Genomic DNA, 21,508 nt, shown 5'->3' on the forward strand with positions numbered 1-21,508 from the left:
CAAATTCCAACATATTTGGAATTTGGCTAATCTAATGTGAGCATATTTTGCTCTCTAATAGCTAAATACTTATTGGATTTAGCTTTTAGCTAATCCAATAAGAGTGCTCTAAAGATGTAATACACCTAGCATGCATCTAGCAATACATAAGATTCACAGCAGATAATTGTTTCCTTTGAGCAATACTATGCACCAAACTAAAATATTCCAAATACTTAAACAAAATCCATACATATTGGAATACTTAACATCTATGATTGAAATATGAGTCTCAAAAGGACTGTAATCTCAAAAGTGATGGAGACAGAGCTCCATAATTAAATCACCAAAACATAATCACTAGGCTAGTTCATCGAGCAACTCGCGTAACTCGACTAACGATGCCATCATATTGTCTATAAATCTAACTATGGAGGCCACAAACTCTGCGTCGCGTCGACGCCGCCTAATCAACCTCGTCCAATCCGCCAAGCTCAATTCTCTCCTAGTCCTAACACATTTCCTATCATTTGAGGGAATGATAGTTTGGACTACCATGATGAGATTTGAGTATAAATCTCAAGAAGTTAACAGAGAACTTCCACATAAATTAATGATGCATGCATGGTAATAAAGGCATGAATGTATAATCTAAGTCATAAGCAGGCATAAAATAACTTGATGTGTAACATGGTATAATCTGACATGACTTGAACTAAAATGTGAACTGAACTTGGAACTTGACATGACGTGAACTTGATCTGCACTTGAACAAAAAACTTGAAACTGAAACATGGACTGAACATGAACTTGAAAACATGATTGAGCGTGAAATACATGAACTTAATTGAGCATGACTGAACGTGAAAAACATGAACTAAGCATAGCATGAACATGAATGTAAAGATTCATGAACTTGGAATCTTTTCAATGAGCATGATAAATAAACGTGAACATATGGGTGAGACACAATTTCCACTCGATCCGTGTGTCCCTACCGATTATCACATCATAACACAAGTGTAACGTCCCATACCCATAAGCGGTCGGAGATTTACTATATGTCACTTAAAATCATCTCCACACAATATAAATAATATTTTCAAATATTCCATAAACATGAATTCACCTATTTCAGCCAAACATATATACAATCCTTACCAAGCTTTCAATGAAATAACCCAAAAGGATAAATTAATAACTCCACAAATTCTCCAAAATAATAATAAAACTCCCAATAAATCAGATCAAAAAAATAACAATATCATGATCTACACTAAATAAACTCCCTCATAACCACAATATCCTTAGGTAGTCAATAAACAATCCATAGCCAACCATGCCCATGCTTCCTAATCTTGCTTCTTAGCTACGTCATCAATATCATTTGAAAATATTATGAAAATAAGGGTGTGAGTTATCAACAACTCAGTAAGTAGATGACATATATCAGTATGTAAACATAACAATTTACAGAGTACAGAATGCATAACAAAACCTTTCCAGTGCCAGCTTGCAGAACAAAGCACGTTATCAAAGTTAACAGAGCAATGGTTCAAAATATTTCTACTCCAAAGTCCTTTGGGCATGGCATAAACTGAGCACATCATCATATCACATGAACGCATCACATCATAGCAAAGGCCATGTTTTACCCTCGTGGTAGGGTTGTGCTATTCCTAGTGGCTAAACCAGACAGAAATAGAAATAAATCTTCTCCTTATCATTTTCAAAGCCTCTAGTGTGCACACAAGAAAAATCAAACAGAAATTACTTTATTTACAAAGTGGGTGCAATCAAAGATAGAGAAGTTGGTACCAACCATATAACAGAGGCCACAGTTTTATGCCCACAATAACGTTAGAGCAAAGTAGAGACATAATCAAATACAAAATTAGAATGTCATGCCAAAAGTTTTCAGATGCCACATCATATCCAAAAAAGTACTAAACAAAATCATATCATCTTCACATAACATGCACAAATTTCATGAGTAATGCAGAATAAATAACTAAGGTTATTTCAAATTTCTTTTCATTCCCAACCACTCCAATACGGAGGTTTGATGAAGACGCAGATCTTGGTAAAACCCATGTGAACACATCTTCAACACTCACTAATAAATTGCCGAAAAGAAAAAGAAGTGCAAAGGAGTGGAGAAAAAGGACTTACCGTCGTTGATGGCGATCTCGGTGAGAAGGCTCAATGGTAACACCTCTTTGAATAGACCCATGAATGATGGCACTCTAAGTCACAAAAATTCCTTGTGTGAGTGAGAGAAATACAAGGAGGGAATTCAGAGTGGGTGTGTGCTTGTGCGAGAACAGAGCGTGAGTGAATTGGGGTGTGTGTGCATGAGTGAAAGTAGATAGTGAGTAAGCGGAAATGGAAAACCCCTAACTGGCACTGCTTAGGCTGTGGGAACCGTCAGTGACAAAGACTTGAGAAGCAAGGAGCAGTGGCGTGAAACGCCAAGTTCTCTGACTGACACACGAATGAAGGAGAGCAAGAGCAAATTTGTTGTGGGTGAAATTAGAGGGTGAGGGAAAATGAATGTGATTGAGCAACAGAAAGGGAAGTGGGGAAAATGGGATTTCATGGGAGAGAAAATGAGGGAGGAAGGTTAACAAGGAAGAGGGGATTTTGGGAAGAAGAAATTGGAGAGAGAGAGAGAGAGAGGAGAAATCGTCTAGGGTGGGGAAAACAGAAGGGAAGAAGAGCATACCTGACCATATGGCATCGTTTTATGTGGTCTTCAAAGGAACGACATCATTTGGCTAATCCAATTGAGCTCGTCTGGGTTTGGGCCTGGGTCTTACAACAAGTATCTGCACCAGCTATAAATGCGTTAACATAAGTGCCAGTTCACAAGTAAATGCACATGTTGTGGACACACATAATGTACGTAGTATCTGCACCATCAGCATTAGTGTTTGACTTGCTCCGGTGACCAGTTAATTAGGCCTCATTCAAAACCTATTGATCTTTACCTTATCAACCCAAGGAATTTCACACTAGTTTAGATATTCCAGCATGAACAAAAGAGTTCCACTAGGATATTACTCCATCATAGCGCATAGGGTCGTGATAAACAAAAACAAACTTGACTTGACTTGAAAGATTGTTCCCGAGATACACAAATTGTACTCGAGACAAAACGTGACATGAGATGAAAGGATAAATGCCCTGACGTAACATGACATGAGATGAACGTGAGATGAAAGACATGACGCGTAATACGAGACAGACAACATTCATAGCATGGCATAACATATAATAGAAAATATTTTATAACATGACATAATGTGTAATAGATAGCATTAAATAACATAAAATACGTGTAACAGATGCCATTACGTGACATGACATACGTGTAACAGATTGTAATGACAGAATAAGTTATGTAACAGATAAGTATTTCATGACAGAGTGTAACACATGAGGTGACATGGCATAACATGGCATATAGGATAACAAAAATAAATAAACAGTAGTTCCCTTACCCAACACACATATACAATAATCTGATAGTAAGTTAAGAGCTAACTTACACTCGCTATCGCATTTTACGAAAAAAAGAACGAAACACGAGAAACTGTAAGTAGGAGTTCTAAGTGTTAGAAACTTTATCACTAATAATTTAGAAACATGAAAACTAATATCTTAAAGTAAAATTATCATTTTACCTTCTACATGTGAAAAAATGATCATTTTACCTATAACTTAGGAATTTCACATCCTAACTCCAAAAATACCAAAATTTACATTGCTCATGTAAATTTTATCCTAAACTCAAATATCTAATTATAGAAAGTTAAAACAAAACACAACCATGAGAAAAACACCATGGCCGCACTCCAAAGGTCATATCTCTTGATTTTGTTGTAATTTCATCTAACTTCAAAATTTATGATCAAGTCGAAATGTTGCAATAAAGATCCCCATATCCTAAGTTTAAAAATATGCTAAAAACATCCAACAAAATATACTTCACAAAACAAAAAGTTTTTAAGCAAAAGATTCAAGCTTTTAATCAAAACACAAACCCTTAACTCAAGGTTTTGACTATTTTCAAAATAAATCTCCAAGAACTCCAAAAGTTCAAAAAATCTCTTCTAACATATTCATAACATACTCCTAAGAAAACTAACATGCTATGAGTCAATACATAAATGTTACCAAAAATTACAAAATCCCACTTGAAGTACTCGGCTCCAACACTTGGACAAAAACATAATTTTCTTAACTTTGGTTTTTATCAAACCTCTTCATCTAAGACATATCATGATAAAAACCACAAACTAAAAACATCATATCGTTTAAAAAATATATGTTATAGAAGATCCAAGCGTTAAACTTAAAATCACATGGTGAAGATTAAATCAAGACATGGATCTATCCAAAAACCTCATATGTTTTACTTAACCAAGTATCTTCATGCATAAAAATCATATCTTTATAAATAAACTAATTAAATCTTCAAAAAAATATTCTAACATGTAGATAAAAGACTTAGAATCATAAAATAAAAATATCAAAGTCATTGGAGTAAGATTAAACCACAAAAGATCCAAACTTTCTTAAAACATAAACTATTTTTCTCCTTCCAGCTTCTAAGTTTCTAGATCTGAGAAAATATTTAATCAAAAGCTTTTATCATGCAAAAACTCCCTAACAAACATTCATATAAACATGTTAGCAACACTCCATAAAAATTTTGGACCAAGATCTGTCTATTAACTTGGTAAAAAACTACAAAATGAAAACACACTATCCTGTTTATCACCTAGAATAACCTTTACATGGTTAAAGCAACTTTTGACCATTAAAGGCCATGAAATAAAAAAAAAAACAAATGTACCCACAAAACGTAGACTCAAAGGGGAACAAGTTTAATGATGGAATCATCATGATAAAATACTTACAAGGATTGCAAAAATTGCAAGTCACAAGGCTCAGAAAACTGCTCGAGAGAGCTTTTAAGTTCATCTCTATAAAGCGTGTGGGAAAAGAGATGAAATGAGAAATAGAATGGTCTGCACTCTTCTTACACAAACTTAAGGGTGAATTGAGGTCTTGAGTGACACTTGAGTGATGGAAGTCTTGGCCAAAACTAGGGGCAAACTGCCCATGGTATGGGCTGCTTTGATGTGTCGTGTAGGTGGTTATGATGAGGTGGCCTTTGCTTTCCCATCAAGGACTATTTGAGGGCTCTCTTGAGCAGTGGGTGGTCAACCTTGGGTAGGTGGAAACTTCCTCAAGAAACTTTGCCAAGGTGGCCAAAATTCGTGGGTTTAATGGGCCTTAACCAAATTAGCTTTATTTCGGGATTTAAAGAGGGTTTGGTTAGGGTTTGAGATGCTATCAAGCTCAAATCCATTTTTTCTTGACCTAATCAAATTTCCAAGATTTAAATGGATGAATATATATCATAACATGAATTTGAGGGATTAATAGAATGTGAAAGTGATTTAATCAAGTGATTAAACACAATGCTGAAATCAAGTTTGGGGTTTGGGGTAACTGTTTAGGATTTCGGTTTCATCCAAACCTTTTGGAATTTCAATTGAATTCTAGGTATTTAGGGTTTCACTAGGGTTGAAACCCTATTTGGTTTGGTTTGACACAAAATGGATGATTGAATGGAATAGTGTTGTCCAAATAAAACTTATCTAACCTTATTTGGACATTACACATTGTGATTTTGAAAATACTTCACTTGGTGCTACTATCGAGGTTACTATTCACTCCGGAAAAAATGAAAATAAACTTAGCGTTGTAAAATCCTAAATATACATATTAACCTAATAGTGGAGACCTTTTATCAAAATTCAACCCTAAAGTGTCTCGAAATAATCAAAATGCATTTTCGAACAAGCGTTTCATCCAAAAACCTAAAATGGGTTTTGTTGCCCACATGACTAACACAACAGGGGGTGAATTGGGTTGTACTTAAAAACTAACAATTATAAATCAAATGCACAATATAAAATATGTGCAAAATACAAAGCATCAATAAATATAAGGAGTGAGGGTAAGAGAGAAGCAAACTCAATATTTTAACGAGGTTCAACCCCACTGCCTAGTCCTCGCCCCAAGCTACCTCTTGAGGATTCCCAAATTCACTATTCAACCTCTTTCAAGTGGAGATAGAAACCTATTACACCTTTAAGCAATACCACTACAAAGAATCCGTGTAGAACACCCTCTACACTTGCAATCACCTTACACGTGGTGATTCAACTATTCCCTGTGTAGAACTTCTTTTACACACACAATGGTTATACACACTCTTTTACTGATACAAGAGCTGATATTGGGTAGGTTATCGGAAAACACTTCTCAATGAGTGGAATAAAAACAATACAACGCAAACTATATATCTCTCAAAATAAATAAGGGTTAAGGCTCAATGCTTAGAGAATAGAGAATGAAAACTTTGAATGGATGTTGTAAAACTTACAATTGATGTGTATGTGCTCTTATTGTTGTATTCTTGATTTGAAGATCTCAAATGAGCTATTTATAGGCATATGAGACTACTTTTTCAAATTTTAAAAGATTCACATGTCAAAGACAACATCATTCATTTTTCAAAATTTACAAATCAAAGTTTCACTTTTCGTAATTGTAAAAAACAACATCATTCACTATTCAAAATATTTAAATCAAAGTTTTATTTTTTGCAATTTTCAAAGACAACATCATTCATTTTTCAAAATATTCAAATCAAAGTTTCTCCTTCTTGCAATTGTCAAAAACAACATCATTCACTTTTCAAATTTTCAAATCAAAGTTTTACTTTTCGTAATTGTCAAAGACAACATCATTCATTTTTTCAAAATTTTCAAATCAAAATTTTACTTTTCACAATTGTCAAAAATAACATTATTCACTTTTCAAAATATTCAAACAAAATCATTTACCTTTTGCAAATTTTAAAAATAGCATCAATCACTTTTGAAAAGTTTCAAACAAAACATGCACATGTGAAATATAGCAATCAATCATCTTTCAAAGTTTCAAAATTCAAACTTTTAATCATGTCATGCACATGTGAAAGATGATAATCAATCATCTTACAAAAATTCAAACGTCAAACTTTTAATATTCAAATATGTCATGCACATGTGAAAAATGCAATTTGATGCTTTATGAGAAAATATTAATTTTGAGCCTTAATCCAATTTTGAATTTTATTTAGAGATATACAAAATTACTCTAAGATATTCATTTGTGATTTTGTTCCCTTTCTTGCTCATGCTTGGTTCATTGATGTGCTTGGCTTCCTTGTGTAAGCAACTTGAGCTTGAGACTCCTTTATGCTTGAATTCATTTGTTATCATCAAAATTTATATGTAGATGTGTAATTATATGGAACTTGAAACCTTGTGTTCAACAAGTTTATGGCGCAGACCATAACCTATTCTGAAATTGTTAACTACCTGAAATAAATAAAATCGCATTTTTGGCCCCATAGTGAGTGGCAATACTAACTATGCTGATAGACCAAAACCTACGCAATGGGTCGATTTGTGAAAACTTACGAAGTTTTCATGAGATTCCTAAAGCCTATAGAAATTCCACGATTGAATTTCTAGCTAGCTGTTACACCTTCCCTTCCTAAAAAAATATTTCGTCCTAGAAATCAACATGAGTACTAACAATCAATAATACTAAGGAGAAGATACTGCTCACCAAGCCTACTGTCCATCACTGGACATATCTTCGCTGGTCGGTGCCGGTGGTGGTGCGTCGATATCCATTGGTTTGATGTGCTAGGGTAAGTAGTAGAACGTGTCGTCGTTCGAATCATACACCACGTTATGACCAGGGCCGGGGTGCTACTCGACCTCTTCGTCATCGCTATCTAGTTCTTGACCCTCTACCGGCAAACTTCTATGGTGAGTCGATGACATAGATGATCCTGACATTGCAGGCTTAGTGTTGGTGGTTACGGCGCGAAGCTTTACCGATTCGCTGCATTCAACTTGGTCCTGAACCATCCTTGCCTTGAAACTGTCCCAGTCTATCCATGTAGTCAGGTGTAAAGGCAGGTAACATTCTTCACAAGGTAACGCCTTCCTTTCGTAGCCCACACCGTTACTATTGAAATCCATAATGTTAGTACGGTGGTGTTCTTGACATTCCATCTTTTGCCAGTAAGCGACTATCTCTCTATGTAGTTCAGCAAGTTGCCTCCAATGACGCTCTTCTCTCATCTCACGCACTCACTGTGCGGAGAGGGTCAATTTCCTGGTAGTCTTGCGCTATCGTGCCATGGAACTACAAAAAGACAATCAAAATTGAGAATAATCCATAACATACACACTAAAGATGGCCCACATAACTTTGAAACTTAAACACACACCTTTATTCGATATCCAAACAAAGAAGTACAATATCTAATACAAACATCCTGAACATAAGTGAACCACAAAAATATTGGTTGAGCCAAGACCAAAACAAAAACAACAATGGCTTAGATGTTAAATAACTGGGAGTACTTGGCTTGCATGTCAACTCCTTCTCTCATGTTGCCTATTGAACATTATGATTTTGCCACAATACTTTGACCAATGGAATATTGCAGCTCCATAACTCTTTTTCCTTCTAGTCAATGATCTGTACCGGCTTCTCTTCATAGGTCAAGTTGGATTGCAAAGGTATGCTATCGAGATCTACCATTGTTGGTGTCTGATTCCCAAAATTCTTCTTCACTGAAAACACATGGAACACATTGTGGATTCCATGGAACTCAGTTGGCAACTCCAGACAGTACGCAATTGCTCCCACTTTCTCCACTATCTCATAGGGTTCTACTTATCTTAGACTAATTTTCTTCTCACTCTGAAATGGCTTACTCCTCTCATAGGAGATACCTTCACATAGACCCAATCTCCAACTTCAAATTCTATACTCCTCCTTCGGTTATCAGCGTAAGGCTTTTCTCGACTTTATGTTGTTCTCATCCTTTCTCTGATTGTGTGGAGTTGGTCTTTTATCTCTTGCAAGACTTCCGGTCCAAACACTTTACTTTCTCATATTTCGTCCCAATACAATAGGGATCGACACTTCCTACCATACAAGACTTCATATGATACCATCTAAATGATGGCTTGAAAACTATTGTTGTAAGCAAACTCTACTAGAGGCAGTTGCTTCTCGCATTTCCCTTCATGTTCCAATACACAGGCTATTAGTATATCTTCTAATGTCTGAATCTTCCTTTCTGTTTGTCCATCTGTCTGCGGATGGTAGGCACTACTAAACTTCAAACTAGTGCCCATTGAATTCTGCAAACTTTGCCAGAATCGTAACTTAAAACGAGGGTCTCTATCCAACACAATTGTCTTAGGCACTCCATGCAATCTAACGATCTCTGTTATATAAATTCTCGTCAATTTCTCCAGAGAATCTATATTCTTGATGGGTATGAAGTATGCGCTTTTTGTTAGACTCAACTATCACTCTAATAGTATTATTCCTAGCTGAAATTCTTGAAAAACCTACTACAAAATCCATCGAGATATCTTATCACTTCCATTCTGAGATTGGCAGTGACTGCAATTCACCTGTCGGCTTCTGATGTTCTACTTTAACTAATCTGCAGACAGAACACCTGTTCACAAATTTTGCTACGTCTTTCTTCATTATTTCCCACCAGAAATGCTGCTTCAGATCCTGGTACATCTTCGTACTATCGGGAAGAGTGGTGTAAGGTGTGTTATGAGCTTCATTCAACACCTTTTTCTTTAACTCTTGATCTGCTGGGATGACTCTTCGATTCTTGTAATACAGAGTCCCATCTTATCTGATATTGAAGTCTTTTGGTCCTTCCGACTTCTCAACTTTTCTGACGACTTACGAAAGCTTGCTATCTTCTTGCTAACAGTCTTTCAATTCTTCTCAATCCAATGGAATGAACTCTTGAGCTGCAGTTAGAACGACTTCTTGACTATAGTTCCCGATCAACAGTTTCATACTACATAAGAGGGAACTTACTTTTGACAACAGAATAGACGAATCTTTCGAATTGTTCTTGGGACTCAAAGCATCGGCTACCACGTTGGCCTTTATGGGGTGGTACTTGTAAGACGGCATGCTTTTCTTCTCCTGGCCCTCGAACGCATCAGCCGAGCATATGCAAGGTGCTTGCTCGCCCACCCATGTGTTGGACTGGCTACACTTTGCAGCACCTACTGTTAATTCCTTAGACCACTGGTTTATCATCTTTTCCTTTCTCTCAACTCCAAGAATGGTTTGTCCCCTTTTTGGGTTAGGTTGTTCCTCACAACAAGTATTAGATCAAGTCTCAATTTATATAGTGCCACACATGTAAACGGTAACCTAGAAAACTCGGATCGGACCAAAAAAGCTAAAAGTTCCGGTTTTTATGATGAATTAGTCGGTATCGGTTCTTAAATTTTTAAAACCGATGTCTACTAATTCGGTTTTAAAATTTATTCAAAATCAGACCGAACCGGACCGATTATACCTCTAAATAAAATTTATTTAATAATTTGCCAAAGGGTATTCTCTACTTCCCGCCCTAAATGCACCACCCGTATTTATTTTTCCCTCCCAACTTTCTATTTCTTTCTTCTGCTGATCAAGTAATAAATCAATAATATTAAAGTGGAGCTCATGAGTTCTCACTTTACTTGCTGACCAAGTTTGAATAACTGTAATTGGACTCGTCTATTTTTGGAGATGAGATGAGTTGAGATTAAAGTTAAAAAATTGAATAAAATATTATTAAAATATATGTTTTAATATTATTTTTATTTTAGGATTTGAAAAAGTTGAATTATTTATTTTATCTTATATTGGAAGTTAAAAAAGTTGTAATAATTAAGTGAGATGAGATGAGATGAGATGAGATAAGATATTTTCTGAAAACAAAAGACAGTCTTTCAAGCTTTTGTTTCAATTTATTTGCGATCCAGGAGTCATACGTGCTATGATGCTATCATCGTCAATTAAACTTTAATTAGTATTACCACTATAATTAATAATTTAATAAAGAAATAGTCCTATGACTATGCCTACGGAGGAAAAACAGAGGCAGCAGCAGCAATGAGCGATAGCGATTGGTTTGTCTTTTTTATAATAATAATGATAGTAATGCTTTTTTCCGAAGCCTTGGGCAGGAAGTGCCTTTCCTAGGAAGCGAACAGAATTTTCCACGTCTTTTTCCCGTCACCCAGCACGAGCCTCCGCTATGATCTCTTAGCTGTCTGTGTATAACATAGCGTTGCAGCAAGCTTCATTCTCTGCAGCCCAGTTATTTGTCGAAGTGTTCTTTTAAGATTCTTCCCACCCACTCCCGTACGCTTTGGAACTCTCCTCTCTACTCCTTTCTCTTTTTTCCCTTCAATCACTCTCTGCTTCAACTATATTTGATTCAATTGACGAGAGATTTTATAGTGTTGCAAGCATTGTTGCAAGTTGCAACTGTGACTCTATCTTCAGATTGGTTAGTTGTTCCTCGTCGGTAATCTTTATTGTCTCATGCTGCTATGTGTTCTGTTCATTGACTTGTAAACTTCAAACTTTCAGGGATCAGAAGACTTGCACTTCCCAAGAGCTTTCCTTTGCAAATATCTTTGTTGAAAAAGGAAACATGAATTCTGAGATCATCAAAGAAACTGCCTGCCCTGAAGCATGCAATCAACATCGTGAGATTGGTGCATTGAGAGATAATCTTGTGGAAGAAGCTAATGCTCAAGAAAGGGGTAAAATTTATTGTATTGTGGGTGTTTATTTCTTCACGCATTGACTGTTATCAATTTTTTGCTTACAATGCCTTATATGTAAGGAGTAAACCTTTTGATGATTGCCACTTATACTCGTATCTGTAACTATTAAATCTACAGGGAACGAACCTTATATTGATGAGCAACCCAGTTATTTCCCACCTGAACTGGTCGGTCATGTTCCAAAGAATTCGAATTATCATTACTACTTAATGGAGCTGGAGCAGAAATTTGTTTACGATATTCCAGTTCATGATATTGTGCTTGTACTGAGTAATAAGCTAGAAGCTGAACTTGGAAGCTTGCATTTTGACTTGGATGTTGGCAGGGGTAGTTTGACGGTGAACTTTAAATATTTAGGAGTGATTAATCTCAGCACAGATCAGGTCACTTCTCTCTCTCTCTCTCTCTGTTTTTTTCACTTTGCTTTACTTTGTTAGTTTAAGTGATATATTAAATAATAAAGCATTTTGTTTGCAGGTCCTTTTGTGTAGAAGGTTTCAGAAAACTCTTTTAAGAGTTCTTATTTATCAAGATTTGAATATGGATGGAGATATTTTGGGAGCAGAGACTGATTATCTTTTGCTTCCAGCCACGGGAAAGCATCAGAGATCTGTGATCATTGATTGGCATTGCGTTAAATCTGTGCCATTTTCGTGTGAGAAGAATGGTGAATTTCACTTGAATTGTGCTTTACCCAAGGATTGTGCTCGTATTGTACAAACCAAAGATGGTCCTGTATGCACTTGCCTGCTACAGAATTCTTTGGTGTACACCCCTCACACTGGTCAGGTGTATTGCACAATGGGGATTTTGGGATTGAATGCAAACTCACGTATGCAGAACCGTCAAGGCAAAATCAATACTTACAAGGAGTACTATGAAGAACGGTATGTAACTATTATAGATTGTCGAATGTAAATGTACTGTTGTTCTTTAAGAATATATATATATATATATTGTAATTGTGGAATGCTAATTGTAATTAATCCAAAATTTTCCAAACACAGGCATGGCATCAAGCTGTGTTTTGAGCACGAATCATTGGTTCGTGCAAGACCTGTTTTTCGGGTGAAAAAATACCTTCAAAGATGCAGAAATCAGAAAAAGAAAGGTTTGAAGTTCTTACTTGTTATATGTCAGATTCTCATCCTTTCTTTTGACAAAAGCCCTAGTCAATCACGATTCTCTTGGGTAGGCTTTCAGTTTAAATGTTAGTCTTCTTGGCTCTACCCTATGTTTGGCATATTGATATGGTTTGTATAAAAAGAAATAATCCAGCCTTGTTTATTTCTTTTTTATTCCACTAGTCTTCTGGGTTACAAGCTTATTTAGATTATATTGTTGGCTTTGGACTTATCCGATTCATTTTAATTAGAACAAAATGAATTATCTCTGCTGGTCTTTTTTTTCTATGCTAGTTGTTCATCATCATTTACTCCTCAAATCTAGGTTGCATTATGATATTTTGATGAGGGATGGAGTGAGAATGTATAAGATACCCTAGAGGAAGTGTGCATGAATAAGATCTTTGACATGATTAGACCTATGATACTTCTTTATTAGTAAACGTTACATGTTTTATCTTTTCAGAATCAAGTATGATGTCAGTTGAATTGCCTCCGGAGCTTTGTTCTATACTTATGTCACCAATATCAACCAATACATTTTATTCTTTCTCATTTGTTCCTTCAATCATGCACCGGTTTGAGTCTTTGCTTATAGCTGCCAACTTAAAAAAGATGCATTTGGATCATTGCACACAAAATGATGTTATCCCAATTTCCAAGGTGCGTTATCCTTCTTATAAATGTGCTCTTTATAGTTGTTGGCATTAATGTACTTAAGGCTTGGTTTGGGTAGTGAGAATACTTGAGAAGTGTTGAAAATGTTTGTAAATAGTAGTAAAAAAGTAATAAAAAAATAATAATAAAATATTGAATAGTAGTAAAAAGTAGGTGAAAAGCAATGAATAGTAGAAAAATAGGTAAAAAATAATAATAAAGTAAAGAATAGTAGTGAGAGTACTTGAGATACTCTCACTTGCCAAACACACCTTAAAAGTCTTACCAGTCTATCATCGGCGACTATTTATCATTGAGAAAAGATTTGAAAAGATTACAGTTGCTGTTACGAGCGGGCAAGATCAAGCATGCTACTGTTAGGACATTGGGGATAAGCCGTCATTTTTTCCATATAGTTGCTTGATAAAGCATATTTATTAATATTTTTACTGATATTTTGTATTAGTAAGACTTTCATTCCTTTTGAAGATATGCGGTATCAGTATCACTGTCATTAACGGCATGTTGAACATTTGTTAACCATATCTTCATGCATGGCAGGTCTTGGAAGCAATTACTACAAAGAAATGCCAAGAGACATTTGACTTGGAATCCTTAGAAACGCTTGGAGATTCATTTCTCAAATATGCTGTGAGTCAACAACTTTTTAAGACCTATCAAGATCAACCCGAGGGTGTACTTACTTCGAAGAAAGTAAAAATAATTTCAAATGCGGCTCTTTGCGAGTTTGGATGTCACCGCAAACTTCCGGTAAATGTGTTTTTACTAGTTCTTTAAATTCTTGGTGTTGCCATTCTCCTCGTGAATTTGTAATATTCATATCTCTCTCTCTTTTTTCCCTATCTGTAATAGATGTATTGTTGCTATCATATACATATATATATATATATATATATAAAACAATCTATATTCTTGTGTGTGTTTGTGTATCTGATATCTTTTCTTTTTGGTATTAAATTAAATGCCAAAAGGATGTTGACTTTGTGTTTGGATTGAAGGTTGTACCTGTTTAGATCCTTCGACACATCTAAGATTTTCATTCTCAATTCTGATAGTATTAATTTATGTAATCTCTATTTATTTATTTTCTTGTTGTAACGGCTTGCATATAATTCTTGTGGGCTCTTTGTTTTTTTTTTTTTTTTTTTTAAGTTTAGTTGAAGTGTATACTCTGCCTACGAAGCCCTTCTCTACTCCCTCTTGTAAATATTTTTTCCTCAATGATCCTGAGCTATTTGTATGAATCGACTCGAATAATACTGCCAAACCTCCTCTTTTAGTGGATTTGTTTTGAAAAAATCTTTAGGCATTTAGTTAACTTATAGATCTAACTTTTTCATCGAAATTTAAGGTCATTTTGGATCTCCCTTTGTGACATGATAATCTATATTGCTTTTCTATGACTATACTGATTACTTTTGTTTAATTTTTTTTTATCGTATATGTGATTAGCTTTACATTCTTCAAATTGTAGGGATTTATTCGAGATGAGTCCTTCGATCCGAACAAGTGGATCATTCCGGGTGATAGATCGGGTAGTGCATTAAGTGAGGAGTTACTTTTTAACATGAGAAAAATCTATATTAGGGAAACTAGGAAGATGGAAAGTGAAACTGTTGCTGATGTTGTGGAGGCACTGATTGGTGCATTTCTAAGCAATGGCGGTGAAACATCAGCATTATTATTTATGGAATGGTTGGGTATAAAGGTGGACTTTCACATAACACCGTATGAGAGACCCTTCCTAATTCACGCTGAGAAGCGTCTCAATGTCAGACATTTGGAGTCCCTATTGAACTACTCATTCCGCGATCCTTCATTGTTAGTGGAAGCATTGACCCATGGTAGCATGCTTCGTGAGATTCCAAGAGATTATGAGGTAAATTTGACAGCAATTTAGTTGAGAATTATGCCATTAATTTCCTCAGGCAACTTGCATAGCAACTTCATATTGTTGATGGTATATGTTTTTTATACAACTTTTTACTGCATGTTTCATGAGAAAATCCAAAGAGCAATAATTTTTCTGTCTACATATACTGTCAATAATATGAATTTTCTGATGAAACACAGACACAAAACCCCTCAAACACGTGATCTATCTCATGATGCCTCTCTTAGTTCCGCTTCATGAGTTTTAGCCTTGTTTGGATTAAAAGAGCCTCTCAACTCATCTCATTTCATCTAATCATTACAACTTTCTCAAACTCTCACACCTTGTTTGGATTAAAAGAGCCTTTCAACTCATCTTATTTCATCTAATCATTACAACTTTCTCAAACTCTCACACACTAAACACAATAAACAATTCAACTTTTTCAAATCTCAAGACAAAAATAGTATTAAAAAATAATATTCTAATAATATTTTATTCAACTTTCATCTTATCTTATCTCATCTCAACTCATTATCCAAACCTTCTTAGTTATCTTACTTCTCTTTGTTTCCTAGTCTTTATGACCTTCTTAAACTAATTAGAGATCCCTGAATTTTTGTTATTCTTGACTTTGTTAAAGGTTTGTTACTTGTGCAGCGTCTTGAATTTCTTGGGGACTCGGTTTTGGATTATCTCATGACCAAGCATTTCTACTATGAATATCCTGGGTTGTCACCAGAACAGTTAACTGACATGAGATCTGCTTCTGTAAATAATGAATGTTATGCACGATCTGCAGTTAAGTTTGGACTACACGAACACATCCTCCGTGACTCACAAGAACTCGACAAGCAGATAGTTATAACTAGTAACAATTTTGAGAAGTTATCATCAAAATCAACTTTTGGATGGGATGCCGAGACCACATTCACCAAGGTTATTGCGCTTACTGCTGTATTTGTTTTCTTGTTGACTTTTATGTTGATGTTTGGTGTCCTCTTTCTTCTTCTTTTTTTTAAAGGACCTAACCTTTATACTTGTGGGTGTAATACAGAAAGGTTTTGGCTTTTCATGTTCTTTGATTTTATTCGAGAAATCACAAGATATTTTCTTATTTGTGACAGGTACTTGCTGATATTATAGAGTCTCTAGCAGGTGCCATTCTTGTTGATTCTGGATACAATAAGGAGAGAGTCTTTGGCAGCATAAGGCCCCTTTTAGAGCCTCTGATCACACCTGAAACAGTAATGTCTCATCCTGCAAAAGAGCTGAATGAACTATGCCAAAAACAGCATTACATTATGAAAGAACCCATCAAGTCCCGCAACGACAACGAGGGTCTTACTTCCATTACAATAAAGGTATATGCTAAAGGTCTCTCATTCGAGCATACAGCTACAGCTGGCAACGGAGAAACAGCAAAAAAATTAGCTTGTAAACAAGTTTTGAAGTCCTTGAAGGATTTCGCTTTACATGGTAAAAGTTAAAAGGATAAGAATATAAAGCCTAGGAGAATTTGCACTTATCCATGTTGAGTTATTACTGTTATATTTCTAAGTATGATCTCTTAAAAAGTTCTCATTTGATGTAAAGTGATTTTGTAATTCCTTTTCTTGTTTTTTGTTTTCTGGCTCCCTCTCTAAAAAAGCGGTGTTGGTTGTTGATTTGGCAAATTTTGCAAGTCGCTGCAATAAAAGCAACGTTGTAATTTTGGAAGTGTACTTGTTTTTAGGAAAGGTATTGTCATTCCCTTCGGCTTCAGCCTGACTGTTAAAAGAATTTTGCTAAACAGAATACATTATGTGATATGGCATAACGTATAACAGAATACATTACATAATATGGATATAATATTGTATAACAGATAAATATTTTTCTCTCTACTAATAATATATATATTGAATATTTTAACCAACTCTGATATTTACACGCAAATGTAACGATGTGTCTATTTAGAAATACAACTGTTTTTAAATATTTTTAAACTATTTTATTATTATTCACAAACTATATACTATTATTTATAAACTATTTATTACTATTTTACAGATTATTTTCATTATTATTATGCACAAATATTTTAAGATATTCTTAATTTCCAAACGAACCTAAATGCTTATTACACCAGAGCAATTTTAAGTTCTTCAAACAAATCAATTATATCATAAATAACTTTTCTTTTAAATAATTGATTTATGAAACCAGTCAAAGTGTGATACACTGATGTGATTGAAATGGTAAAATCCATAATAAAGAGAAGCATTGCTCATTATAACGTACTAATAACGTTTCTAGTACTTTTCAAATTTTTATAATACTGCATTGTCATTATCCGCATCTCATTATATTGATGCGACCATCTCTCATAAAAAATTATTTTCATCAGTCATATCATTTAACACCTTATATTTTATAAAAAATACGCTTACATCTTATAAAAAATATATTTACATTCTATAAAAAATAAATAAATAAATAAATTTTTAAGTCATGTGTAAGATATATGATGTGAACAGTTATTGATTTATAACAAAACTTATCTATCAATATATGAATTTATTATTTAAAAAATAACAGAGGATTCAATAATTGATAGATGGTATCACATAAATACAATGGAATGATAATAGAACGAGTCTAGGATATCTTGCATATCTATGACTATATAGAAGAAGATAAAGGTGTGAGTGGACAGACAATAGGATTGCCCTTTCACTGTGGCTAGACCTTTTCTTTTTTTTTTTTTTTTTTTTTTTTTTTTACCGTTGGATTTCTTACCTCTGCCAAAAACCTTGATGTAACTGCTGACTGCACTAATAACAATGTTGCAATTTTGGAAGTGTACATGTAGATATTATCAGTACCGTAGGCTTCAGTTTCTTATCTTCGCTGTTTGATAAATGTTTGAATAAACCAAAAAAATTTATAAAATTAAATTTATGAATGGATGCATTTTCTTGTGATATGTAAGATTGTAACACTATTTTTATTATAAAGTAGATTTAATATTTCACATCAAATCATATCAGTTTATAAGTTTATTTTGTAAGATCTCTTTGTAGACTTAAAACTCCTCTGTTTGTTTTGACCCAGGGGCGCGAATAAGGTTGAAAGACATAGCCATACTTAATTTTTAAAAGAATCTAGTATCTAAATAATTTTTCGAAGCATTTCTTTAGTCATATTAAGTTTAGTCAATAATTTATCCTAATTAATTTTATTATAAACATTTAAACAGATTTGATTTCATACAACCTTTTTCTTACTCATTAATTTTATTTAAATCTTAAATGACCTTTTTTTTTCAAAAGACCTTTTGATTTCTACTTATTAACATAAATTGTCGTAAATTTAGAATAATCTTAAAGGTCATGCAGTTTAAAAACTGTCTTCTCTTATCATATAGCATTTTGTCTTCTTTCGACTCAGCCATTTTATTTGTTCATGTGTTAAATAACTATAAATGTAAAATAATTTAATGTATAAGATTTTTAAGGCTAGTACCCTTTGTTTTCTTTAATTTATAATATTTTTTCATCACCAAGGCAAGTGGCTCAATAGTTTTTTTTTTTTTTTTCTCTTTTTTAATTTATTGGGGGAAAGAGATTTCAAACTCCATATCTCTATTTTTAGAGGCTGAAAGTTATACCAATAAGGCGTTTGGGCTAGGGAAGATTAGTTAGAGTTTATTGATAGGCCATAGGCCAAAAAATTTATTAAAGCGGTTAAGGAGGATATTGTTGGGTCCTATAATTCAGTTAAGGTCATTTAATGTTTAGGAAACAATGGGCCCCATTTATAGAGTAATACGCCTAAGAAATTATTTAAAAGCTTGTAAATGTTTATGCGACGTGTTGAGGTTACTTTGTATATAAAGGCCCATTACTGGTTGATAAGTGATTCTAGGCCCATGAAAACATAGCCCAATGGACCTTGTTAGACCACTACGTAGCCCAAGAGAGTTGCTAAAAGCCCATAAAAAGGCCCAGTAAATTTTACTACTATACTAATACATACAGTTAGATTGGTTGATTTAAAAATAGATGTAAAACAATATCAGACATGTTTTATCTTACTGATCTTTGTTGAATGCTTCCTGCAATGTCTGTTGCCACAAGTGAAAGCCAACCTTGTAACAAGATTACTTCAGTACTCCACGGGTTATCCTCTGTCACTTTCTCTGTAGGCAATCTCAACCTACAATCGTTCTAATGATTAAGGTTTTTGTAGAATAACATAACATTGATACTTTCAAATGCCTTTATCATGTACAAGAAACTAATGTAATGGTAGCGTTCACAAATGATATTTTATTTACCTAAATCTAAACTACGAGTATTGGTAGGTAAAAGCGGTTTGACGCACCAAACTTCATACCAACACTCACATAACTTTTTTTATTAAAAAAAATAAAAGAAAAAAAATTTTAAGAGAAGAAGAATGTCCTCTATCTCACGAAAATCATTTTTTTCTTCATTTCGCACTGTTTCATTAAACGGATGCCTTACATTTAACATCAGTGTGCAGTTTAATGCGCGAAATCGCTTGTAAGAAAACTTTTCCAATTATAAAATGGGATATCCTTCCAACTCAGATAAAGTCACAGCATTGTGCACAATGTCATGGCTCCAAGCCCTTCCAACACAAAAAATATCACCTTCGATACCATCTTTGCCTCTTTCCTGGAACTTCATCTGTGTCCTGACTTAAAAGGGACCTCTATATAGATTTTGTGTTGGTGCATGAACAATTCAGAAGCTATAGACGTGCTAGCATTTATTGAATGTCTGTAAGATGGGTAGACAGAGCTATCTATGCTGTCTTCTTTTTCCCAAATAGTAAGCCCAATGAATATGTGTTTCCCTTATGTGCAGCAGCTTCTACTCGATTCGCACCGATCTAGAAATGTTTAAAAAAAAAAAAAAAATGGTGGTAAACAGTACTGAAAATAAATATAAATTCCAAAGCAGTTCATAGCATCAATTGTAAGGTGTATTAGATAACAAAGAGTCACTTTGCATTGATATATTTGGTCCATGATGCTGTGCTAGGAATTTATAGATGGTTAACCACCTTTTGTGTCACAAGAATTTTATGGAATGCGTTGACCATAATTACCTTGTCCATGAGCCAATAGCCAACAGTTGGCATGTACTGCACCATATACATAACAGCAAGCACAGGCTGCATGAAATAGCGAAAGGACTTCAGATTTTTACCTAACAAGAGTTGTGCAATGATTAAAAAATGTTGAATATCCTGACCAAGAAGAATGTGCACCCCTACATTTCTCATAAAAATCTCAAAAACCAGGAAATGTGGAGTATCAAAAGCAGCCAGCCTTGTGGCTGCAATCGATAAATTTTCTTGCATGCCTTGATCAATTTTTCAAAATTTTGAAATCTGCATGATCATATTCAAAATGCAGCCAATCGGCACAATTGTATAAATAAAAACAAGGCCTATAGAAAGGGGGAAAAAATCAAGAAACAGAACCAAGAGATAAATAAATAAATTTAAAGGTGGCATGCTAAGTTATCCGCTAGAATACACTCTAAATTAGCTCCAGCCCAGATTGCCTAAAAGTGCACCTACCATATTTGCCATTCAGATGTCCAGGGATAGAAACTGGGAAGCCAGAGATCAATCTGCCTATGGACACATTATCACCTTATTTTAATTCAAAAACACTATATGTAGTCACTTTTGCGTACTCCATTAATATGATTGGCAGCATCACTTTTTTTTAATATAAAATAACTGTTTCAACCAATCACATCAGTGTAGTGCACAAGGAGTACAAAAAAGTGACTGTATGTGGCAGAACTCATTTTAATTACATTCATCATTATCCAATACCAGATTATGCCTCTTCCAAAACGCTTCAATTCCAAGTTCAGTTCAGACACTACCTCCTGGTCATACTAACTATACCAAGAAGGTTTTGCTTTTCATTTTTTTTATAACTCTCTCCCTAACATTTCTCTAAGACGTCTTCAACAATTTGTGGGCATCCACTAGACATATTTGCATAGGACTGTCAATGACCCTTGCCTGCTTGGTATCAGCAAAGTCAAAACTTGGTCAAT

General features: G+C 34.5%; 2 protein-coding genes across 4 annotated transcripts in view; one reads left to right on the plus strand and one right to left on the minus strand.

The window, feature by feature from the left end:
* The first annotated feature begins 10,417 nt into the window (after window positions 1-10,417).
* On the plus strand, window positions 10,418-17,165 carry LOC121245214 (endoribonuclease Dicer homolog 2-like). Its single transcript, XM_041143488.1, has 11 exons — window positions 10,418-10,432; window positions 11,235-11,458; window positions 11,542-11,717; window positions 11,859-12,124; window positions 12,219-12,628; window positions 12,749-12,852; window positions 13,332-13,528; window positions 14,084-14,293; window positions 15,018-15,422; window positions 16,077-16,355; window positions 16,544-17,165. The coding sequence occupies exons 1-11, from the start codon at window positions 10,418-10,420 to the stop codon at window positions 16,904-16,906; spliced, it is 2,649 nt and encodes an 882-aa protein (XP_040999422.1). The 3' UTR covers window positions 16,907-17,165.
* A 2,708-nt stretch (window positions 17,166-19,873) lies between these two features.
* Window positions 19,874-21,508, minus strand: part of LOC121245183 (dehydrogenase/reductase SDR family member 7) — a 50,576-nt gene continuing 48,941 nt past the window's right edge. Inside the window, exons 12-14 of one of the 3 annotated variants that reach the window (XR_005936578.1) lie at window positions 20,706-20,822; window positions 20,538-20,603; window positions 20,245-20,318 (exon numbers count right to left, since the gene is read on the minus strand). Coding sequence is in view for 1 of the 3 variants with exons in the window: in XM_041143457.1 (XP_040999391.1) it covers window positions 20,232-20,318; window positions 20,538-20,603 (153 nt within the window). In the remaining 2 variants the exon portion in view is untranslated. Of the gene's footprint in view, window positions 20,319-20,537; window positions 20,604-20,705; window positions 20,823-21,508 lie in introns of those variants that run through there. The other 2 variants (XM_041143457.1, XR_005936579.1) reach the window with 2 other exon arrangements.

Source organism: Juglans microcarpa x Juglans regia, unplaced genomic scaffold (assembly GCF_004785595.1).
Source record: "Juglans microcarpa x Juglans regia isolate MS1-56 unplaced genomic scaffold, Jm3101_v1.0 JmScfU0001, whole genome shotgun sequence".
Classification (NCBI taxonomy): Eukaryota; Viridiplantae; Streptophyta; class Magnoliopsida; order Fagales; family Juglandaceae; genus Juglans; species Juglans microcarpa x Juglans regia.